We start from the raw sequence: 16,827 nt of genomic DNA, 5'->3' as shown, positions 1-16,827 counted from the left end.
AAGGTAAGTACCCGGGTGCAACGCTCGACGGCAACAGAGAACAAAAGCGCATGGTCGTCTTGATCTGAAACATAGTTTCTCTTGGCTTCACGAGGGTTGTGCGATATACATTGCAACGACATGATGCGACTTGCGTTCCACAACCGCAACCGTGCTACTCTTCCCCTCGAAAGATCTTCTTCGTCAACCTTTTGTAAACCACCGTCGCACAACCGAAAAAATTCGTCTTATCACTTCTGCCTGATCTCACCAAATCTGGGCGGAAAGTTTCCGAATTGCAGTGGCGATGATGGCAACATTCTTCTCATCACCGGGGACTTCATGACCCTTTCCATGCACGGCAAATATCGAAAACCTCGCAGCACAAAGCCGATGCAAAGCCAGTGAGTACTCGAAATACGGGTCTTTAGCCCCAGCAATATGCACGCAGGGGATTGAGATGTACCCCTCTAATCCCTCGTCTATGACAGGGCGCTTTCCGGGCGCCATGCGGAAGGGTGGCAGCGAATTGATGAAGATGGCGCATCGAAACGGGGCAGGCTGGTCCGGATACATCTTGGCTTGGTGAACCATAAACCCTGCAGCCAACGTGCCGCCATGCGAGAAGCCTAGAATCCCATCGAAGGGACCTTCCAAAGCAACTGTTTCACTGAGTTGCTCGTAGGCCTCCAGAATATCGGACTCGTCGCTATCTCCGAGGGAGAACGTGCGCGGGAAACGGTAGTAGCTGTAATACGGACCATCATAGTAGCCGGCGATTCCAGGGCCGGGAACCGAATCGATCTCCCCTTCGAGAAAAGAGAAGGTCGCACTGTTGTCCCGTTCGAGCTCGTGCATGAGGCCACCTGTTCAATTAGAGTTTGTGTCGCCACGGTGGAAGAACTTTGCATACTCAATTGTGACTCTAGAATCTATGAGAAAATTAGCAGGGGTCCCTTCCCCCTATCAGCGAGGTAGGATGCTTGCCTTCTGGTTCGTCCCCCAGCCATGAAGACACAATAAACGCAGAGGCATTACGAGGGGTAGCGGCAGACGGATGAAGCCGAGCAAAAGTTCTCAAGAGTAATCACTTTGACGGACATGCTGGTGGTTGTGTTCGCCACAATTTATATGTGCCTCGAGGCAGTCAACCGGCGAGAAAGAGAGAAACTCATTCGCTTGATTCCCTCGACCTGCACAAAGGACCAGGGGCCCTTGAAACTCGCCGTGCCATAGCAAGGGACAAGACTTCTTCTGAGCTCGGCGAAGCTTGTCAGTCGCACAGGTCCCAATTCACTCAATCCATTTAATCGACTTCGACCTCATTCTCGCAATTCATATATTTCCAACAGAGAGTGTTTGTAGACTGGAACTGTCCATGGCGGTGGTAATGAGAGTGGCTGAGGGTAGTGTCAACTGTCCAGTTTCAAGGCAGAAAAAGATCACGGGTGGAAAAACAAGGAAACCGGAATTTCTTCATCACCAGGGACTTCAATTTACTGCGAATAACCTCTTGATTCACCTTACTCCGTAGTTATTCCGGACAATCTCAATTCTTCCTACTATTACTATCCACAATGCCTTGGTCTTTGGCCCTTCCCCAGGCCATCCTCACCTCGCCCTTTTTGGCGGTGGCCACTCCCCTCACAGCTGGTACTGCTGTCGCTCTCTTGACCAATCGTATGTCCACTTCAGCAATGACGATCCTTGACCTGGAATTTATCTCTGACTTGCGATATCTCTAGGCAAACAAAATCGTGAAATATACCGAGAGCTCCGACAGCCTCCCTTCAGTCCTCCGGGATGGCTTTTTGCGCCCGCCTGGACTGTTCTGTATTCCCTGATGGGCTTTGCCTCTCACCACTCCAACAAGATTGCCACAGAGTCATTCTCTCTTGCCGCTCGCGATGCGAACAATACTGCCCAGTCCCTCTATACCACGCAGTTGGCTCTGAACTTCATGTGGATGCCGCTGTTCTTCCGCCTGGGGCGCCCCGCCTCGGCTCTCGCGGATTTGACCCTCCTGGCCACTAATGTGGGTGCCCTCATGGTCAACTGGTGGACCGCTGATCGGACCGCCTTCTGGTGTCTCGTTCCTTATGCCGTCTGGCTTGGATACGCCGCCTATCTCAACACTGGGGTTGGGATTTTGAATAACTGGAGTATCTATCGGAAGGAGCGATCGGAGTAAAGTGATAGGGAAACATACTGGCACCTGCCTAATGCGCTATGTACATTAGAAGACTACACTAGCTGGAGTGTACGATAGAGAGGGGTTCGAGACCCCTGATCGAATTGAATGATCACATCAACGCAATAATTGACTCTGGCCTTGAACTCCACCTGGTGGCGTACCAGCCTACCAGGCGTGGGCTGTAAGCTCTCGATTCGTAATGTTTGTAAATCGGTGGGTCGTTCTAAATCGGGTGTTTGTTGGTCTGTTCGCCTGGCTAGTGCCTACAGTATTAGGCTCTTTGGTACACGTTATCGTGGATAGTGGATAATATGATAACGTTGGCACTTGGCAGTTGAGACTTGAGGGACTTTTCTGATACTACTGTGTACCCATACATCTCCACAGTCCACACACTCAGGAGGTGGCTTCACAAAGGCGCCCGAGATCGACAGAGTAGCCACGGCCTCAGTAGGAGAGAAGCACTCAGAATGATGAGACCAAGTAAAATCTCTCTTGAATTTGAGCCAGGCCCTGAAAAGATAAGACAGAGAGCCAGGGAACATAACGAACTCTAGACTCTTAATAAAGTACCCGGATGGCTCGGTGTCAGTCTCTGATCGCCACCGTAGACCCACATCTCGATGAGCTACTGTATGTACATTTTCTAGAAGTCTAGAATTATGCGACAAGTAGATTGTAAAGAGACTAAGCTAAGTCGATGGAGATAGAAGGGATAATAGAGATCGAGTCTACTGTGTAAAGGAAATAGAATGCGCTCATTAACTAGACAAGACAACTAAGTTAAAGTTAAGACGAAGATCTAGACTCTGAACTTTCTTTATTTTGTCTTTTTCTTTTTTTAAACTATTCGACCTCACAGGCTCACCCAGACTGTGAGAGATTTCCAAGCTGTTCAGCCTGTTCTGGTCTTCATTCTTTTCCCCCCGCCAGTCTCTACAATTCTACAATTCTACAATATTTTCTTCTCTTCAATTTGAATTCATCTTCTCTCGTTATCTCATATTTCTGCTTATTTATTGTTTCGTGCCTTGCATAAGGCCTGTATACGCCTGTAGCTCTCGGCTAAATCCATCGAGCGATCTCCAACCCTTCATGTCGGGCATGACCAACCCGCATCCCAGCCCGAACGAAGAATATGCCGAATATCCTCTCCCGACAATTTCTCCTCGCCTGAGTTTCGAGCGTGAGGAGGATGCCGAGCCGACCGTCAACCAATACGATGCGGGCTTAGAGCCACCGCCCACCAGCCGCAACAGATCCCATCGCGTGCGATTTCGCTCCATGAGTCTACGTCGAAATGATTCCCAAGATATCTCAGATCCCTCCGCCCGTCCACTGTTACTGCCCGCAGACCTCAACGAAGTCCCGCTGTCCGGCGCTATCACCCCGCCAGCCCCCACACATTCCCGCCAGGGCTCCGGCCTCGCCAACGTACGCACCCCCGACCAGTTCCCGGAGTCGGAGAAACGCGATTTCGCCGAAGATGTTGGACGTACAACCTCGACCCGTGAACGGTTCAGGGCTGCTGGTCAGCTCTTGCGCCAAAAGACCCACCACCTGACCGAGCGCCTCGGTCGCCCCGCGGATGAAGGCGAGGCGCTTAATTCCTCATACATTCCAGATGACTTCGAGGGCGGGATCCCACTGGATGAGCTGCGGTCTCGCCGTGCGCGACATGATGCCGACCAACTCCACGCATTGGAGAGCGGGGAGCCTCTCATCGAGCCCCATGCCAGTGCGGAGGCCCATCGCCTTGTCCGCAGCATGACCGCCGTCCAGGATCATCTGCGGAAGCGGAAGCCCCGGGGCGCATACCAGCGATCGGGTCAGACAACTCCCGAGCGTTTGCTCAAGGGCTTTGCGGAGCGTCGGCGATCGAGCGGATTTGGGGGTGGCAGTGGCATCCTGTCTCAGTTACTCAAACTCCAGGCCGCTCAGGGGAGCTCGTCGCGCCCGGAAAGTGTGATCACCGATGATTCGGACAGCGAGACACAGGTGTCTTCGGGGGTTTCCACCCCGAAGAAGGGTTCCCTTTCCCCTACCATGCCGATGTCCCTGCCAGCTTCTGGCAGTGCTACCCCCCGCAAGGAGAAGCTCAAGTGGTACAAGAAATCGGCCCATCGGTCCACCTCCTCGTTGGTCAACGCGTCGATGAACCTGAGTACTGCCAGTCTGCCGGCCGCGGCGGAGGCTGCACCTGGACTGCCGGGGAAACGGAAGAAGAAGCGCAAGACCCGTTTGGAGGACGAGATCCGTGTCACGGTGCATATCGCAGAGATCATCGCCCGCCAGCGGTATATCATGCAGTTGTGCCGTGCGCTCATGCGATACGGTGCGCCGACCCATCGTTTGGAGGAGTATATGCAAATGACCGCCAAAGTCCTGGAGGTGTCGGGCCAATTCTTGTATTTGCCCGGTTGTATGATCATGTCCTTTGATGATCCGACCACCCGCACTGCCGAAGTCAAGCTCGTGCGAATGATGCAAGGTGTCGACCTCGGTCGCCTGGCCGATACTCACAACGTTTACAAGAATGTTGTCCACGATCTTATCGGTGTCGAGGAAGCGACTCATGAGTTGGACGAAATTATGCAGCGCAAACCGCGGTTTAATAAGTGGTTCCTCGTCTTGATGTACGGCTTCGCTAGTTCCACTGTTGGGCCGTTCGCTTTCAAAGCGCGCCCCATCGATATGCCTATAATATTCTGTCTCGGGTGTATCGTCGGACTGATGCAGCATGTTCTTGCGCCCCGCTCTACCCTCTACTCTAACGTGTTCGAGGTTACCGCTGCTGTGGTGACTTCGTTCCTGGCACGTGCGTTTGGCAGTATCCGAGTTAACCGCGGTGGTGAATCGGTCGAACTCTTCTGCTTCTCCGCTATGGCCCAGTCGTCCATCGCTTTGATCCTGCCTGGATTCATGGTTCTCTGTAGCAGTCTCGAACTGCAATCGCACCAGATGATAGCGGGTTCGATTCGCATGGTATATGCCATTATCTATTCGCTTTTCTTGGGCTATGGTATCACGGTCGGGACTACTATATACGGGCTGATGGATCCCCACGCTTCATCGGCATCGACGTGTTCAGGGCTGGATGTTTGGGGGTCGGTTTACGTTCGCCAATTCCTGTTCGTGGCTGTCTACGCCGTTTTCCTGGCCATTGTCAACCATGGGAAATGGAAGCAGATGCCTGTCATGGTCTGCATCGCCGTCTCCGGGTATATTGCCAACTATTTCAGCACCACCAAGCTCGGCAACCAATCTGAAGTCGCCAACACCGTCGGCGCATTTACTATTGGCGTCCTAGGCAATCTCTACAGTCGTCTCTGGCACGGTCATGCTGCTACTGCCATTCTACCCGGTATATTTGTACTGGTTCCCTCTGGGCTCGCCTCTAGCGGGTCTCTGATCGCTGGTATCAGATATGCCGACGAGGTTCGCCAAAATCTCAAGAACAATGGCACCAGCGCTGCTTCTGGTGCTCTTTCTGAAACCTCAGTTGCTAGCCTTGGTTTCGGCATGATCCAAGTCGCGATCGGTATCACCGTCGGCCTGTTCATCGCGGCTTTGGTTGTCTACCCATACGGCAAAAAGCGCACTGGTCTCTTCAGCTTCTAGTCATTTATCTGCGGACATTTCTCTGATGTGTGATGTCTCTCACATTTCCCCCCTTTACATTGTTGCTATTTCGTTTTACATTGCCCTATTGTCAGCGTCATTCAGCGTCTGATTTTCACTGCATTACATAGACTTCAAAAGGCGTTGAGCGATCCCATGTAGATATGATTGACGGATTTTACATACACTAGACAAAATACCAGATTACTACCATTATTCTTATATGCAGAAGGGGGCCCAGGGGGGATCAGCCATTTTTCCAACATGTAAGAGCACGACAGAATCTTTAATCTCGCCTGTCGGACCTGTCGGAACTTGCCGATCGCCCACACATCGCAGCGACGCAGACCCCAAATACCCCGATTTAATTCCCGAATACCCCAAAGGTTATCAAAACACAGAAAGGAAGAGTCTTACCAAGACTCACACACTTCACAATGCGAAGAAACATCTCCAATAACTTCATCGCCTCAGACCGCAACGGCATCGTGGAAAGCCGACACATCGTCCATGCAGCCATCACCGACGCCGCAGGCACTCTCCTCTATGCCGTCGGTGACCCATCCCGCATGACTCTCGTCCGCTCCGCAGCCAAACCAGCACAAGCACTCGCAATCCTCGAAACAGGCGCAGTAGACACCTTCTTCGACGATGGCGACCTGGCCTTTATGTGTGCCTCGAACAGCAGCGAGGACCACCACATCGCCCGCGCTCGCAGTATGTTGGCCAAAGTCGGCGCTTCCGAGGATGATCTCCGCTGCGGTCCTCATGTGCCTATTTCTGAGGCCGTGCAGCGAGCGTGGATTAAGAATGATTTCACGCCTACGCCTGTCTGTAGTAATTGCTCTGGCAAACATGTGGGGATGATTGCGGGTGCCAAGGTGTTGTCTGGTGATGCGACGGATTATCATTCGTCGAGCCATCCTGTTCAGGTCTATGTCAAGCGTGTTGTAGAGGATGTTTGTGGGCTCGCTGAGGAGGGAGCTCTATGGGGTCTTGATGGATGTAATCTTCCTACTCCGGCTTTCCCTTTGCATTATCTCTCTCGCATGAATGCGAAATTTGCGGAGGCGGCTGATCTCGTGGCTCAAGGTGATGCTTCATCGAGAACGAAGGCGTTGAGTAGAGTCTTTCATGCTATGTGGCAATATCCTGAGCTTGTTGCTGGGGAGGATCGGTTTTGTACTGTCCTGATGACTGCGTTCAAGGGTCTGTTGATTGGGAAGCTTGGGGCAGATGGATGTTATGGAATCGGTGTGAGGGAGTGTGAGCAGACAAGATGTCTTGGAGCCAAGGGGGCGATTGGCATCTCGGTGAAGATTGAAGATGGTAATATCGCCGTCCTTTATTTGGCTGTGGCGGAGATTCTGGAGCAGCTGAAGATTGGAGATCCTGAAATGCGTCAGGCGCTTTCTATATTCCATCACCGGAAGATCTTGAATACGGTCAATATTGAGACTGGCAAGTTCACGCCTTGCTTTCAAGTGCGTGCCGAATGATGCTCGTTTGAATCCTGACATTTCCTGATTTGTATCCACAATGGACAATTGGAGACGTATAGAGAGATCCCATTCAGTTACAGCTGAGTCTCCCCTCCAGATAAGTCCTTGAATAGAATTCAACGAATAGAATGAGAGCCGGCTATTGTGTAATATATGCAGGTAGACACTTAAACCATGTGACATGTGTAAGGTATTAGTTATTCTGTCAATAGCATCGACAGTTGCCTGATGGGCACAATGAGCACCATGGCTATTCAAAGGATCGGTGTCTGTTGCATTTCTCCTGAAAGCTATTTAAGACCTTCAAACTCTCGTCTTTCCTTGAATCCCGCATCTTCACTCTCACCTACTCTATGTCTCATACATCTCTACCACTCTTCACCATGGAGCCCACCAACCAAGTGATCAAGGACGACCACAGTCCCATCAACGAGGGCGACAGGTGGCACACGCAAATGGTAAGTATCGACTCGGATAGTCCCTACTGCCTACAAACTAACTAATTGATATAGCAGGCGTTGATGCCATCGCTGCCCTTAGAGTCACCGCAGCGCCGTCTGAATAAGAAAAGAAAGCGTGACTCCGATGGTTCTCCCTCTCCTTCTTCTTCTCCTTCTCCGAGGGTATGTTATAGCTTGACCCTAATCCGAACTACCTGACCCACCAATCAAATGCTGACCTCTATACAGCCGGTAAAGAAGCGCAGACTGGCGTTTCCGGACCTGCACGACTTGCTGGTAACCTACCGCGGGTTGCAGAGATGGGAACGCAGGATCAACAGAGATCTTGCGTTCTGCCGAAAGCTGATCGCCAAGCACCGCAGCGGCAGCATCTTCCACCCCAAGTACCGTCCGAGTGCCGACGAGCCCCTCTTCCAACGCGTGCGGTCTCCTCTGTGTGAGGAGACGTATATAGACGCGTTGGAAGATACCCGGGTGGAGGCACTGAGACGGGCCAGAGACCGGTGCCTGCAGGACTACCTGAATGCGGAGGAGGAGTTCCAGCTGGCCCTGTTGGGGGACTCCGGAGAGGTGGAAACTGGAGACCTGCAGTCGTCCCAGAAGGAGGCCAGTGACGGGGCAGAATACAACGCGGACCACCAGACCCCACCAGAGGGTCCGGCCTCGTTTTGGGGGCATGTGGAACGATTCTTCTGGATGATGTGGTCCGAGACTGGATGATGTGCTGAGGGTGTGCGGATTTTGGGCTGGTTCCCGCTGGCGGGACCACCCTTTATTTTATTATTATCTCTATGAACCAATGCAAAATGCCCTATCTATGAAAATCAAAGCGCCGTCTCTTTTCGACAGTAACCCAATGTCTAGTTCAATGTTTGGTTCCCTATCGAACCAAAACTCCTCGGTATCTCATCTTGCCATTACGGAGGGTCTCCATGGCCTCCTCGACGCCATCCTTGGTCAGAGGGAATGTCATGGTAGTCGGGGTGATCTTCTTCTCCGCTGCGAACTGGACCAAGGTCCGTAGACTGTGCCGAGAAGCAACCAGGGAACCCTGAATCCGGATTCCCTTGACGTTCATGTACAGCAGCGGCACTGGAGAGGGGGCGAAGTCGACGGTCAGAGGGTAGATGGACCCGTGGATATCCATGAGAGGGATGAGACTGGGAAAGATTAGCATTCATCATAACCAATGGCGATAAGAAGGGGTATCATACGAAGGATAATCCACATTCGCACTTCCGCAGAGCAGGAGGTGGTTCACAGGCTTGAATCCAGGAATCTCCTCGCCAGCGCGGAAAACGTGGTACTCGGAGGCGCCGAAACTGAACGCCTCCTCACGCTTGGCCTCTGAGCTCGACAGGACAACCACGTGGCAGCCCATGGCGGCGGCCAACTTGATAGCCAAATGACCCAAGCCTCCAACACCCATGATAGCCACCCGATCGGTGGGCTTCACGCCGTATTCCGTCAAAACGGTCCAGACAGTTGCACCAGCACACATCAGAGGCGCTGCGTCGGCGGAATCATATCCATCGGGAATGGGGACAACACATCCAGAGTCCCATACAACTCCCTCGCCGAATGATCCGAGGTCGTGGTCGTGTGTGCCGTACTCCTTCTTATTCTCGCAGTATTGATCCCATCCTGCGAATGTCAGTCACAGCTCTGTTTCCCCGTGCTCGCAATACATACCAGTCAAACACTTGGAACAGGTTCCGCACACGTAGTGAGTGTATCCGAATCCAACACGTGCTCCAACCTTCACGTTCGTGACACCAGAGCCAATCTGACGAACGACGCCGACACCCTCGTGGCCCAGAACCATTCCGGACTTGAGGAAGTGCTCATCTGTGCCGCAAAGACCGGAGTGTGTGGTCTCGATGTAAACCTCGTTGGGTTGCAAGGTGCGCGTGGTCTTGTCGGCCACGATCTTGCCCTCTTGCGAGCCACGAAAAACCTCGAAAGTGACGCTCTTTGTCAGTGTCATTGTATTCGTTGTTCGGGATGTAGTTGGAAAGATGATGTGTGTGGCAAGAGCGAAACTACGGGCTCCATCTCTTCACTAAATAGCTCCTGAGGGCTTTCACGCTTGCTATTGGATTTGTCAGTTTTGCGAACTGTGCCGAATGTCCGTAACTGATCCACAGAATTCCGAATGACTCCCGAATGACGAAAGGAGCTGGAGCCCGAATAGTGGGCTACGTATCGAGCCATTAAGGTTGTTCTAGAGAATTCTATTCCCACGTTGACTTGATGTACGTCGATATCATTGGATGTGGTCCTCCCAATGATCATCCGTTGGTGCTTAGAGCAGTGCCACTGCCGAAAAAAAACGCCCAAGTTTCATGTCCAGCTAACCGTAATGGGCTAATCTCCGTTCAATTGGACCCGCTGAACCGGACATTGAAAAATCTGGCGGAGCAATTCATTCCCCGACTCGGAGGCTGCTCGGCAACTTTGACGGATATTCTCTTGCAGGCTTGCCGACCCGAGTGAAATACCCAGACGATGACAATCTTCAAGCTCTCTTATCTCTGCACCTGGGCAGTTCTTGGGGCCTTTCAGGTTTCTGAGCAGAATCTTCCAACGTCATGTTCCTGACATGTTTCCATGGTTGGGTCTGGGCACGTGGCAAATGGAAGTTTCGGGCCGTTAACACTCAAACTTTTTATGCATGGCATGTCTCTTGTTATGTCGGCCTAAGTCTAGAGCGCATAATCAATTTACGGCGTAGGGAAATTGTGAACTCGAAATTGAAGCGGAACTCGATGCTATGGGTCAGATCCATGTGTTCCGATGCGGTTGATGCCCTGGTAGATATTCTGATTTAAATAATGCACATACTCGATCAGATGCACAGGCAGATCATAGATGTCATGGAAGTGTGTTTCTCACAAAAGGTGTAGTAACTGGCTTCCATAGAGGCTGGTTAGACAGAACGTGAGTTTAAAGTTGTTTGAGGGAAATGAACAGAACAAAAAAAAAATAGTTTCCCTGGGAATCGAACCCAGAACCTTTCCGGAACACTTGCTTTAGGCAATTGTTAACGGAAAATCATAACCGCTAGACCAGGAAACTGTTCTATGATGGTGGAGGCATATTTTAGGATTATCAGTAGGCGAAGCCCAACTTCAAGCTCTATCTCGGACACGCCGACACTGAGCTACCAAAATACTCTGTACAGTCAATCAGCCTACAGGATTCCAAAGAGTAGTGACATCGAGCGGTGAGCCAATATTTGCCACCTCTCTTGCCGCCTTCCTCATATGAATTCCATCCATCCAGTACATGGATCATGTAAACAAAAAGCGCCCCCTACCTATAGATCATATATATACAACAGGCAATATGTATAAGTACCACTGTACAATACAGTAGACCAACAACTCAATCAGCCAACATGCCTAGGTACCACCCCCGCAAACAAGCAGCTCTCGCGGGACGAGCGCATCAAGATTCTGCCCCTGCGCAAAGAGGGTAACACGTCCATGCGACTCTCTCGCCATGTTGGCTGCACCAAACGCCAGGTCCAGCACGTGTGCAATATCGATAAGGCTACACCACGAAAGGGGCGTGGCAGTCACCTAAAGCTTTCGGAAAACCGAGTGACTGGTGTGACCGTGTGATTGATTGGATACGCACTTGATAATTTATGCAAATCAGTAGATCAGATCGTGGCCGAGCTCAATCTACGGGCCGGTCTGTGGTGAAACGCCCCGAAAGGCGCTCAAGGCTCGGGGCATGAGCATAGCGGACGTGAACGTTGCAGAAAACGCCTTGCTTGGGCTGAGCAACGCCGCGATTGGACGTACGACGATCGGCGCTGAATTGTGTCCACAGATGAAGCATACATATCATCTGGTTGGCACCGCCGTCCATATGTTCATCGATTCGTCGGCCCTTTCGGTCACCGGCGAAAGATCCCCAGAACATATACGATTTGTGATTTTGCTTGGATTGTGGTAAAACCGTGGTGGTGTGATACTGCATTTCATCGGCGAATTGATGAACATACTTATGGACGGCGGTGCCAACCAGATGATATATATGCTTAATCCGTGAACACCATTCGGCGCCAATCCTAGGTCGTACGTCCGATCGCGGCGTTGCTCAGCCCAAGCAAGGCGTTTTCTGCGACTTCACGCCCTTCTGGGGCATTCGGATCAAGCGGTGGTTTTTGTGCGGGCTAGATGCATGCTCATGCCCCAAGCCTTGAGCGCCTTTGAAGGGTTTCACGGCAGACCGACAGATTGAGCTCGGCCACGATTTGATCTACCGATTTGCATCGGTTATCAAACCCAGTGCGTATCCAACCAATCACGCCAGTCAATCGGTCTTCCGAAAGCTTTGGGTGACGGCCACGCCCCTTTCGTGATGTAGCCTGGTGTTGATACTGCACACGTACTGGACCCAGCGTACGGTGCGGCCAATATTGCGAGCTATCTGAAGTAGCGTGTTACCATCTTTGAGCTGGGAAATAATTTCGATGCGCTCGTCGCGCGCGAGTTGCTTGCGTGTAGGGGTAGAAGGCATGATGGGAGATTCATTGTGGACTTGGTTGGTGATATGGTTGTTGATCTAGTACTTATATTGACCTATTGTATGATCTACATGTATGGCACTTTTTGTTTATGTTATGACGTTTCCTGGGATCCTACGTTTCTTGTTTACTCCGTACTGTGTACATGATGTCAGTTGAATTCATATGAGGAAGGCGGCAAGAGATGCGAAATATTGGCTCACCGCTCGACGATGTACCCCTGAAATATTGCCCAGTCGCCAAGGCCAACTACACCAATAAGAGAAAGTATATCACGTGCACTCGGTTTATTCACGTGACACGTCGTGTCCAAATTTGACGTGACATGCCGCGTCCAATTCTGACAACTTTTCTCAAGGACGTGTTTTCTTGACCATTTTGAGATGGATCGTATCAAGGGCTGGCTTCATGAAGTGGAAGGGAGTGGACGTTTGACGACGGTAGCAGAGCTCAGAATGTCTGCTCAATTGCCACAACACGCCTCACTGTCTCAGAGACGCGACAACTACTTCGAGGACGGTGGACGTGACGGAGAGGATATTGAAGATCATCGCAGAAAGAGACCCCGGTCAGATTCGGCGAGGGCAACTTCGACGGCCAACATGAGGACGCACCTAGCGAAACACAACATTTCGGGGAAGTCCGACCCAGAGGGCCTGGGGGAGGGCTCCAGCAAGACGAAAGAGCGCTCAATGGCTTCACTTTCCCAGCCCCGAGCCGAACTTGGTACTAGAGCTCTTTTCGAACGGAACTTATTTGAATAGGTTATCACAGATGGTGCAGCATTTACGTCACTTGAGTCTCCTGCGTTCCAACAGATATTCCAGAAATTGCAGTGTGGCCCTATTCCTTCCACTCAAACGGTTGTCAGCCGTATTGATGCAGAATTTGATCACTGTCGGAACCAGTTGATCGATGAACTAGCACGGACATGCTCCACAATTGCGCTTTCCTGGGATGTATCGACGAGCGAGGACCATAGAGCCGTATTGGGAGTTAGGTCACTGGGTGTCCCCCGACTTCAAATATCAAGAACGGGTCCTAGAGTTCAGCGAGCTTGAAGGACCCCCCAGTGGAGAAAATATGGCGGAGATTCTGCGAAAGATGCTTGTCGAGCTTCGGATTCAGGACAAGCTGTTCACAATCACAGCTGGAAATTCGTTGGATAAGGAAACGCTGACGTCTGAGCTGTATCGTGGTCTGTTTGAAAAGTACAATTCGGAGGATTCCAACTCGTCCGATAAAGGACGTTTCCGATTTCAAGGCATTGGCAGCTACATCACGTGTCTTTCACATGTCCTCAAGCTCATTGTCCGCGATATCCTCTTGGGGATGAAACCTGGAGACCATAAGTCTGCCATGGAAGCCTATGATCTCTTACAGGGAAAGAAGACAATCGGACAGCGGTCTGCGTTGGCCCGCCTTCGGATCGTGGCTCTCTGGATATCGGGAACACCTCAACGACGACGGTGGTGGGAATCCATTTGCCAAGACCTTGACTTAAGCGACAAGGTCATCGACTATGATGAGGAAACCCGCTGGGACTCCACACACCGCATGCTCCGGGGAGCCTTGCAAGCCAAAGAACAGATCCAGAAGTGGATCGAGCATCAGGACCTGTTTCCGCCATTTTCAGCTGACGACTGGTTGCAGCTGCAACAGCTCGAAATGATCCTCTCCAAGTTCAATGGGTTCAGTAAACTGGTTTCCAAGCGGCAATGCCAGACCAGCCTCGCCATTCTCATCTATCACGAACTGAATGAGATGCTCGAGGATGCAGCTGCAGCTAGGGATTACCTTGCCATTCCGATGTCTGGGCTCTCAGCAGAGAGACTGTTTAGCCGTGGTATGGATCTGTTAGAGATGAGTCGAGAATCTCTAAATGGTGAGACAATGCGGAAAATGATGCTGTTGAGAGATCCTTCGAATCAAAGCAGCGGCTGGTTGGAGAATGCCAGCAAGACGCTCTAGGAATTTTCGCTGGGTGAACTATGTATCTAGTAATAAGCCTCTGCGGATTGTTCGCAAGGCACGAAACATTAAGTGAAGTCTTGTTGGGCTATATGTCTATGATGGCTCACTAGTTATAAATTTCCACACCAAACAATTACTGCGTACACTTCAGGGAGGTGATTTATTGGTTCAGCTAGCCAACAGAGACCACTCCTATCATCTAACTACTGTGTAACGAATTAGGTAGTTATGTAGGTACTTCGTAGTTCGTACAGTTGAACAAGTCACGGCAATGACGGCATGGTTCTTCAGCACTCTAGTTGAAGATTACCTGGCGTTCCCCGGACCCCCCACCCCACACCCACAGCTCCGTACCCACGGGCCATCCTCATCTCTACCCCTTTGAGTCATGCTTCGATTCGCAGACTTACGGCTTGAAATCGGCGGGTCGGAGCCACATGCATCCACCCAATTCATCGCAAAACTGTTGCCGGACCCTCTTGGAATAGTAATATAACCAATGTCTAGGGCGGTTGATCAATAAAACTCGGATCATATCGACCGGCCACACATTCCGAGGCTCAGACGAGAAGAAGATGACCCTGGTCCGAAAAGTTGAAACCACTCAGTACTGGATCAGTGGAGAGAAACTGCTTGAGACACTAGCATGTTTCGGAGCGACGCAGGTTACTGGTAGTATCTCGAATGCGGTGATCAGCCCGTCAACAGCCTATTTGAGCCAAGGTCCAGGGCCCATGTCGCATCTGAATGATGCAGGCTCCGATTTACCCGAATCCCCTTGAGGAAGTGTTCCCCGCAATTTACCTCTCGTCTTCCGCGCCACTAATGCAGTGTTGAAGAATGAAGTGGGACCAGCGTCTTGTGTCTCGGCTGATATAGTGTGAAAGGAGACGTCAATGACAAAATAGGCAAACTTCCGATGGGGAAGATGGCTTTTCCGTGCAGATCTTCCAGCCAAGGGCATTGTGTACCTGATGGAGCGGCAGATCAAGTATTGTGTTTCCGTTAGATCACTCCGTGGTCGAATGCGGCCAACGCTCTTCTTCCACAATCAAGTCTAGCCTACTCGAAGCATATAAAAACCGCCTACGTTCTCTCTGAATTTCTTGCTTCTCATCCCAGGACATTATATCATCTCCTTCCGATCTTCAACACGAGCGACGAGAAACACTACAATGAAACTTTCCCAGAATAAGACTGCCTTGATCTCATCTGGCGCCGTGCTTCTCGCATCGGTGCCAGGTGTTGCGGCGGCTGGCTGTCCACTCCCATCGACATACAGTTGGTCATCGACTGGTGCACTGGCAACCCCCAAGTCAGGATGGGCTGCAATCAAGGACTTCACGAGTGTGATCTACAACAACCAACATCTTGTCTATGCCTCGACCGCCGATACATCGGGCAACTATGGTTCGATGAACTTCGGCCTTTTCTCAGACTGGTCCGGCATGGCTTCGGCCAGTCAGAATGCAATGTCCAGTGGGACGGTTGCGCCCACACTCTTCTACTTCGCGCCAAAGGACACCTGGATCTTGGCCTACCAGTGGGGCCCGACTGCATTCTCCTACAAGACATCCAGTGATCCCAGCAATGCCAATGGGTGGTCCTCAGCGCAGCCCCTGTTCTCTGGAACCATCTCTGACTCGAGCACTGGATGCATCGACCAGACTCTCATCGGCGACGATTCAAACATGTATCTGTTCTTCGCTGGCGACAACGGCAAGATTTACCGAGCCAGCATGCCGATTGGCAATTTCCCAGGCGACTTCGGTACGCAATCGGAGGTGATCATGAGTGACAGCACCAACAACCTGTTCGAGGCAGTGCAGGTGTATACCGTTGCGGGCCAGAACAAGTATTTGATGATTGTCGAGGCCATCGGCGCGAATGGCCGGTACTTCCGTTCATTCACATCTGACAGCCTAGATGGTTCGTGGACGGTGCAGGCAGGAAGTGAGAGCCAGCCGTTCGCTGGAAAGGCCAACAGTGGCGCCAACTGGACCAACGATATCAGCCACGGCGATTTGATCCGTTCCAACCCCGATCAAACCATGACCATTGATGCGTGCAATCTGCAGTTACTCTACCAAGGAAAGAACCCCAATGCTGGCGGTGACTACAACTCCTTGCCTTGGGTTCCCGGTGTGCTGACACTGAACTGATGAATCAATGGGAATGGTTGAGATGATATTGGCTGGGTTGCGAGAAGGAGCGGGTTGTTCCACATAGCTCGAAATCTGTCTCGGCCATGTCACATTCAATAGCCCATGATGTCCTTGTATTTAGCCAGAATCAGATTGTTCTCCAGGGCTGTCTTCCAGGGATTTGCTTTCGTAATGGCCATTCTGATGTAGAAATTCTGACCAGGGTAGGTCCATATGCTCACCAAATCCCTAGCGCATGATGGGAAATAAGCAATACAATCGTCCGGTTTCCGTAAGACATAACTATGTGTAGCCAGGAAATATTGGACAAAGGGGCAGATGTGAATTTTGATATGCGTGGGATGTGTATTTGAAGTTACCTATAAAAGGTATAGCCCAGCCGCTATGCAAA

General features: G+C 51.3%; 11 protein-coding genes across 11 annotated transcripts; 7 read left to right on the top strand and 4 right to left on the bottom strand.

Annotated features, from left to right (window-relative positions):
- Positions 1-246: 246 nt before the first annotated feature.
- N7515_001330 (putative DUF341 family oxidoreductase) lies at positions 247-1,014 on the bottom strand (the record flags this gene model as incomplete). The annotated part of the gene is made up of 3 exons (XM_056662074.1): positions 247-845; positions 893-911; positions 967-1,014. 3 exons carry the CDS (start codon positions 1,012-1,014, stop codon positions 247-249), a joined length of 666 nt encoding a protein of 221 aa, XP_056524187.1.
- Positions 1,015-1,556: 542 nt separating this feature from the next.
- N7515_001329 (TspO/MBR family protein) lies at positions 1,557-2,170 on the top strand (the record flags this gene model as incomplete). The annotated part of the gene is made up of 2 exons (XM_056662073.1): positions 1,557-1,659; positions 1,725-2,170. The coding sequence occupies 2 exons, from the start codon at positions 1,557-1,559 to the stop codon at positions 2,168-2,170; spliced, it is 549 nt and encodes a 182-aa protein (XP_056524186.1).
- Positions 2,171-3,268: 1,098 nt separating this feature from the next.
- Positions 3,269-5,794, top strand: N7515_001328 (threonine/serine exporter family protein; the record flags this gene model as incomplete). The annotated part of the gene is made up of 1 exon (XM_056662072.1): positions 3,269-5,794. The coding sequence occupies one exon, from the start codon at positions 3,269-3,271 to the stop codon at positions 5,792-5,794; it is 2,526 nt and encodes an 841-aa protein (XP_056524185.1).
- A 437-nt stretch (positions 5,795-6,231) lies between these two features.
- N7515_001327 (asparaginase) lies at positions 6,232-7,293 on the top strand (the record flags this gene model as incomplete). Its single annotated transcript, XM_056662071.1, has 1 exon — positions 6,232-7,293. The coding sequence occupies one exon, from the start codon at positions 6,232-6,234 to the stop codon at positions 7,291-7,293; it is 1,062 nt and encodes a 353-aa protein (XP_056524184.1).
- A 386-nt stretch (positions 7,294-7,679) lies between these two features.
- N7515_001326 (uncharacterized protein) lies at positions 7,680-8,477 on the top strand (the record flags this gene model as incomplete). The annotated part of the gene is made up of 3 exons (XM_056662070.1): positions 7,680-7,754; positions 7,812-7,919; positions 7,986-8,477. 3 exons carry the CDS (start codon positions 7,680-7,682, stop codon positions 8,475-8,477), a joined length of 675 nt encoding a protein of 224 aa, XP_056524183.1.
- Positions 8,478-8,637: 160 nt separating this feature from the next.
- N7515_001325 (NAD(P)-dependent alcohol dehydrogenase) lies at positions 8,638-9,744 on the bottom strand (the record flags this gene model as incomplete). Its single annotated transcript, XM_056662069.1, has 3 exons — positions 8,638-8,917; positions 8,972-9,401; positions 9,450-9,744. 3 exons carry the CDS (start codon positions 9,742-9,744, stop codon positions 8,638-8,640), a joined length of 1,005 nt encoding a protein of 334 aa, XP_056524182.1.
- A 1,361-nt stretch (positions 9,745-11,105) lies between these two features.
- N7515_001324 (uncharacterized protein) lies at positions 11,106-11,383 on the top strand (the record flags this gene model as incomplete). The annotated part of the gene is made up of 2 exons (XM_056662068.1): positions 11,106-11,121; positions 11,166-11,383. 2 exons carry the CDS (start codon positions 11,106-11,108, stop codon positions 11,381-11,383), a joined length of 234 nt encoding a protein of 77 aa, XP_056524181.1.
- Positions 11,384-11,441: 58 nt separating this feature from the next.
- N7515_001323 (uncharacterized protein) lies at positions 11,442-11,747 on the bottom strand (the record flags this gene model as incomplete). Its single annotated transcript, XM_056662067.1, has 1 exon — positions 11,442-11,747. The coding sequence occupies one exon, from the start codon at positions 11,745-11,747 to the stop codon at positions 11,442-11,444; it is 306 nt and encodes a 101-aa protein (XP_056524180.1).
- Positions 11,748-11,955: 208 nt separating this feature from the next.
- Positions 11,956-12,290, bottom strand: N7515_001322 (transposable element tc1 transposase; the record flags this gene model as incomplete). The annotated part of the gene is made up of 2 exons (XM_056662066.1): positions 11,956-12,138; positions 12,177-12,290. The coding sequence occupies 2 exons, from the start codon at positions 12,288-12,290 to the stop codon at positions 11,956-11,958; spliced, it is 297 nt and encodes a 98-aa protein (XP_056524179.1).
- A 462-nt stretch (positions 12,291-12,752) lies between these two features.
- Positions 12,753-14,268, top strand: N7515_001321 (uncharacterized protein; the record flags this gene model as incomplete). The annotated part of the gene is made up of 3 exons (XM_056662065.1): positions 12,753-13,023; positions 13,072-13,163; positions 13,222-14,268. The coding sequence occupies 3 exons, from the start codon at positions 12,753-12,755 to the stop codon at positions 14,266-14,268; spliced, it is 1,410 nt and encodes a 469-aa protein (XP_056524178.1).
- A 1,178-nt stretch (positions 14,269-15,446) lies between these two features.
- N7515_001320 (uncharacterized protein) lies at positions 15,447-16,433 on the top strand (the record flags this gene model as incomplete). Its single annotated transcript, XM_056662064.1, has 1 exon — positions 15,447-16,433. The coding sequence occupies one exon, from the start codon at positions 15,447-15,449 to the stop codon at positions 16,431-16,433; it is 987 nt and encodes a 328-aa protein (XP_056524177.1).
- Positions 16,434-16,827: the final 394 nt, after the last annotated feature.

The sequence above is a fragment of the Penicillium bovifimosum genome (genome assembly GCF_028826915.1).
Source record: "Penicillium bovifimosum strain IBT 22155 chromosome Unknown utg000002l_segment0_segment0, whole genome shotgun sequence".
Classification (NCBI taxonomy): Eukaryota; Fungi; Ascomycota; class Eurotiomycetes; order Eurotiales; family Aspergillaceae; genus Penicillium; species Penicillium bovifimosum.
The sequence above is the reverse complement of the archived record's forward strand: the minus strand, read 5'-3'. Positions and strand labels throughout refer to the sequence as shown.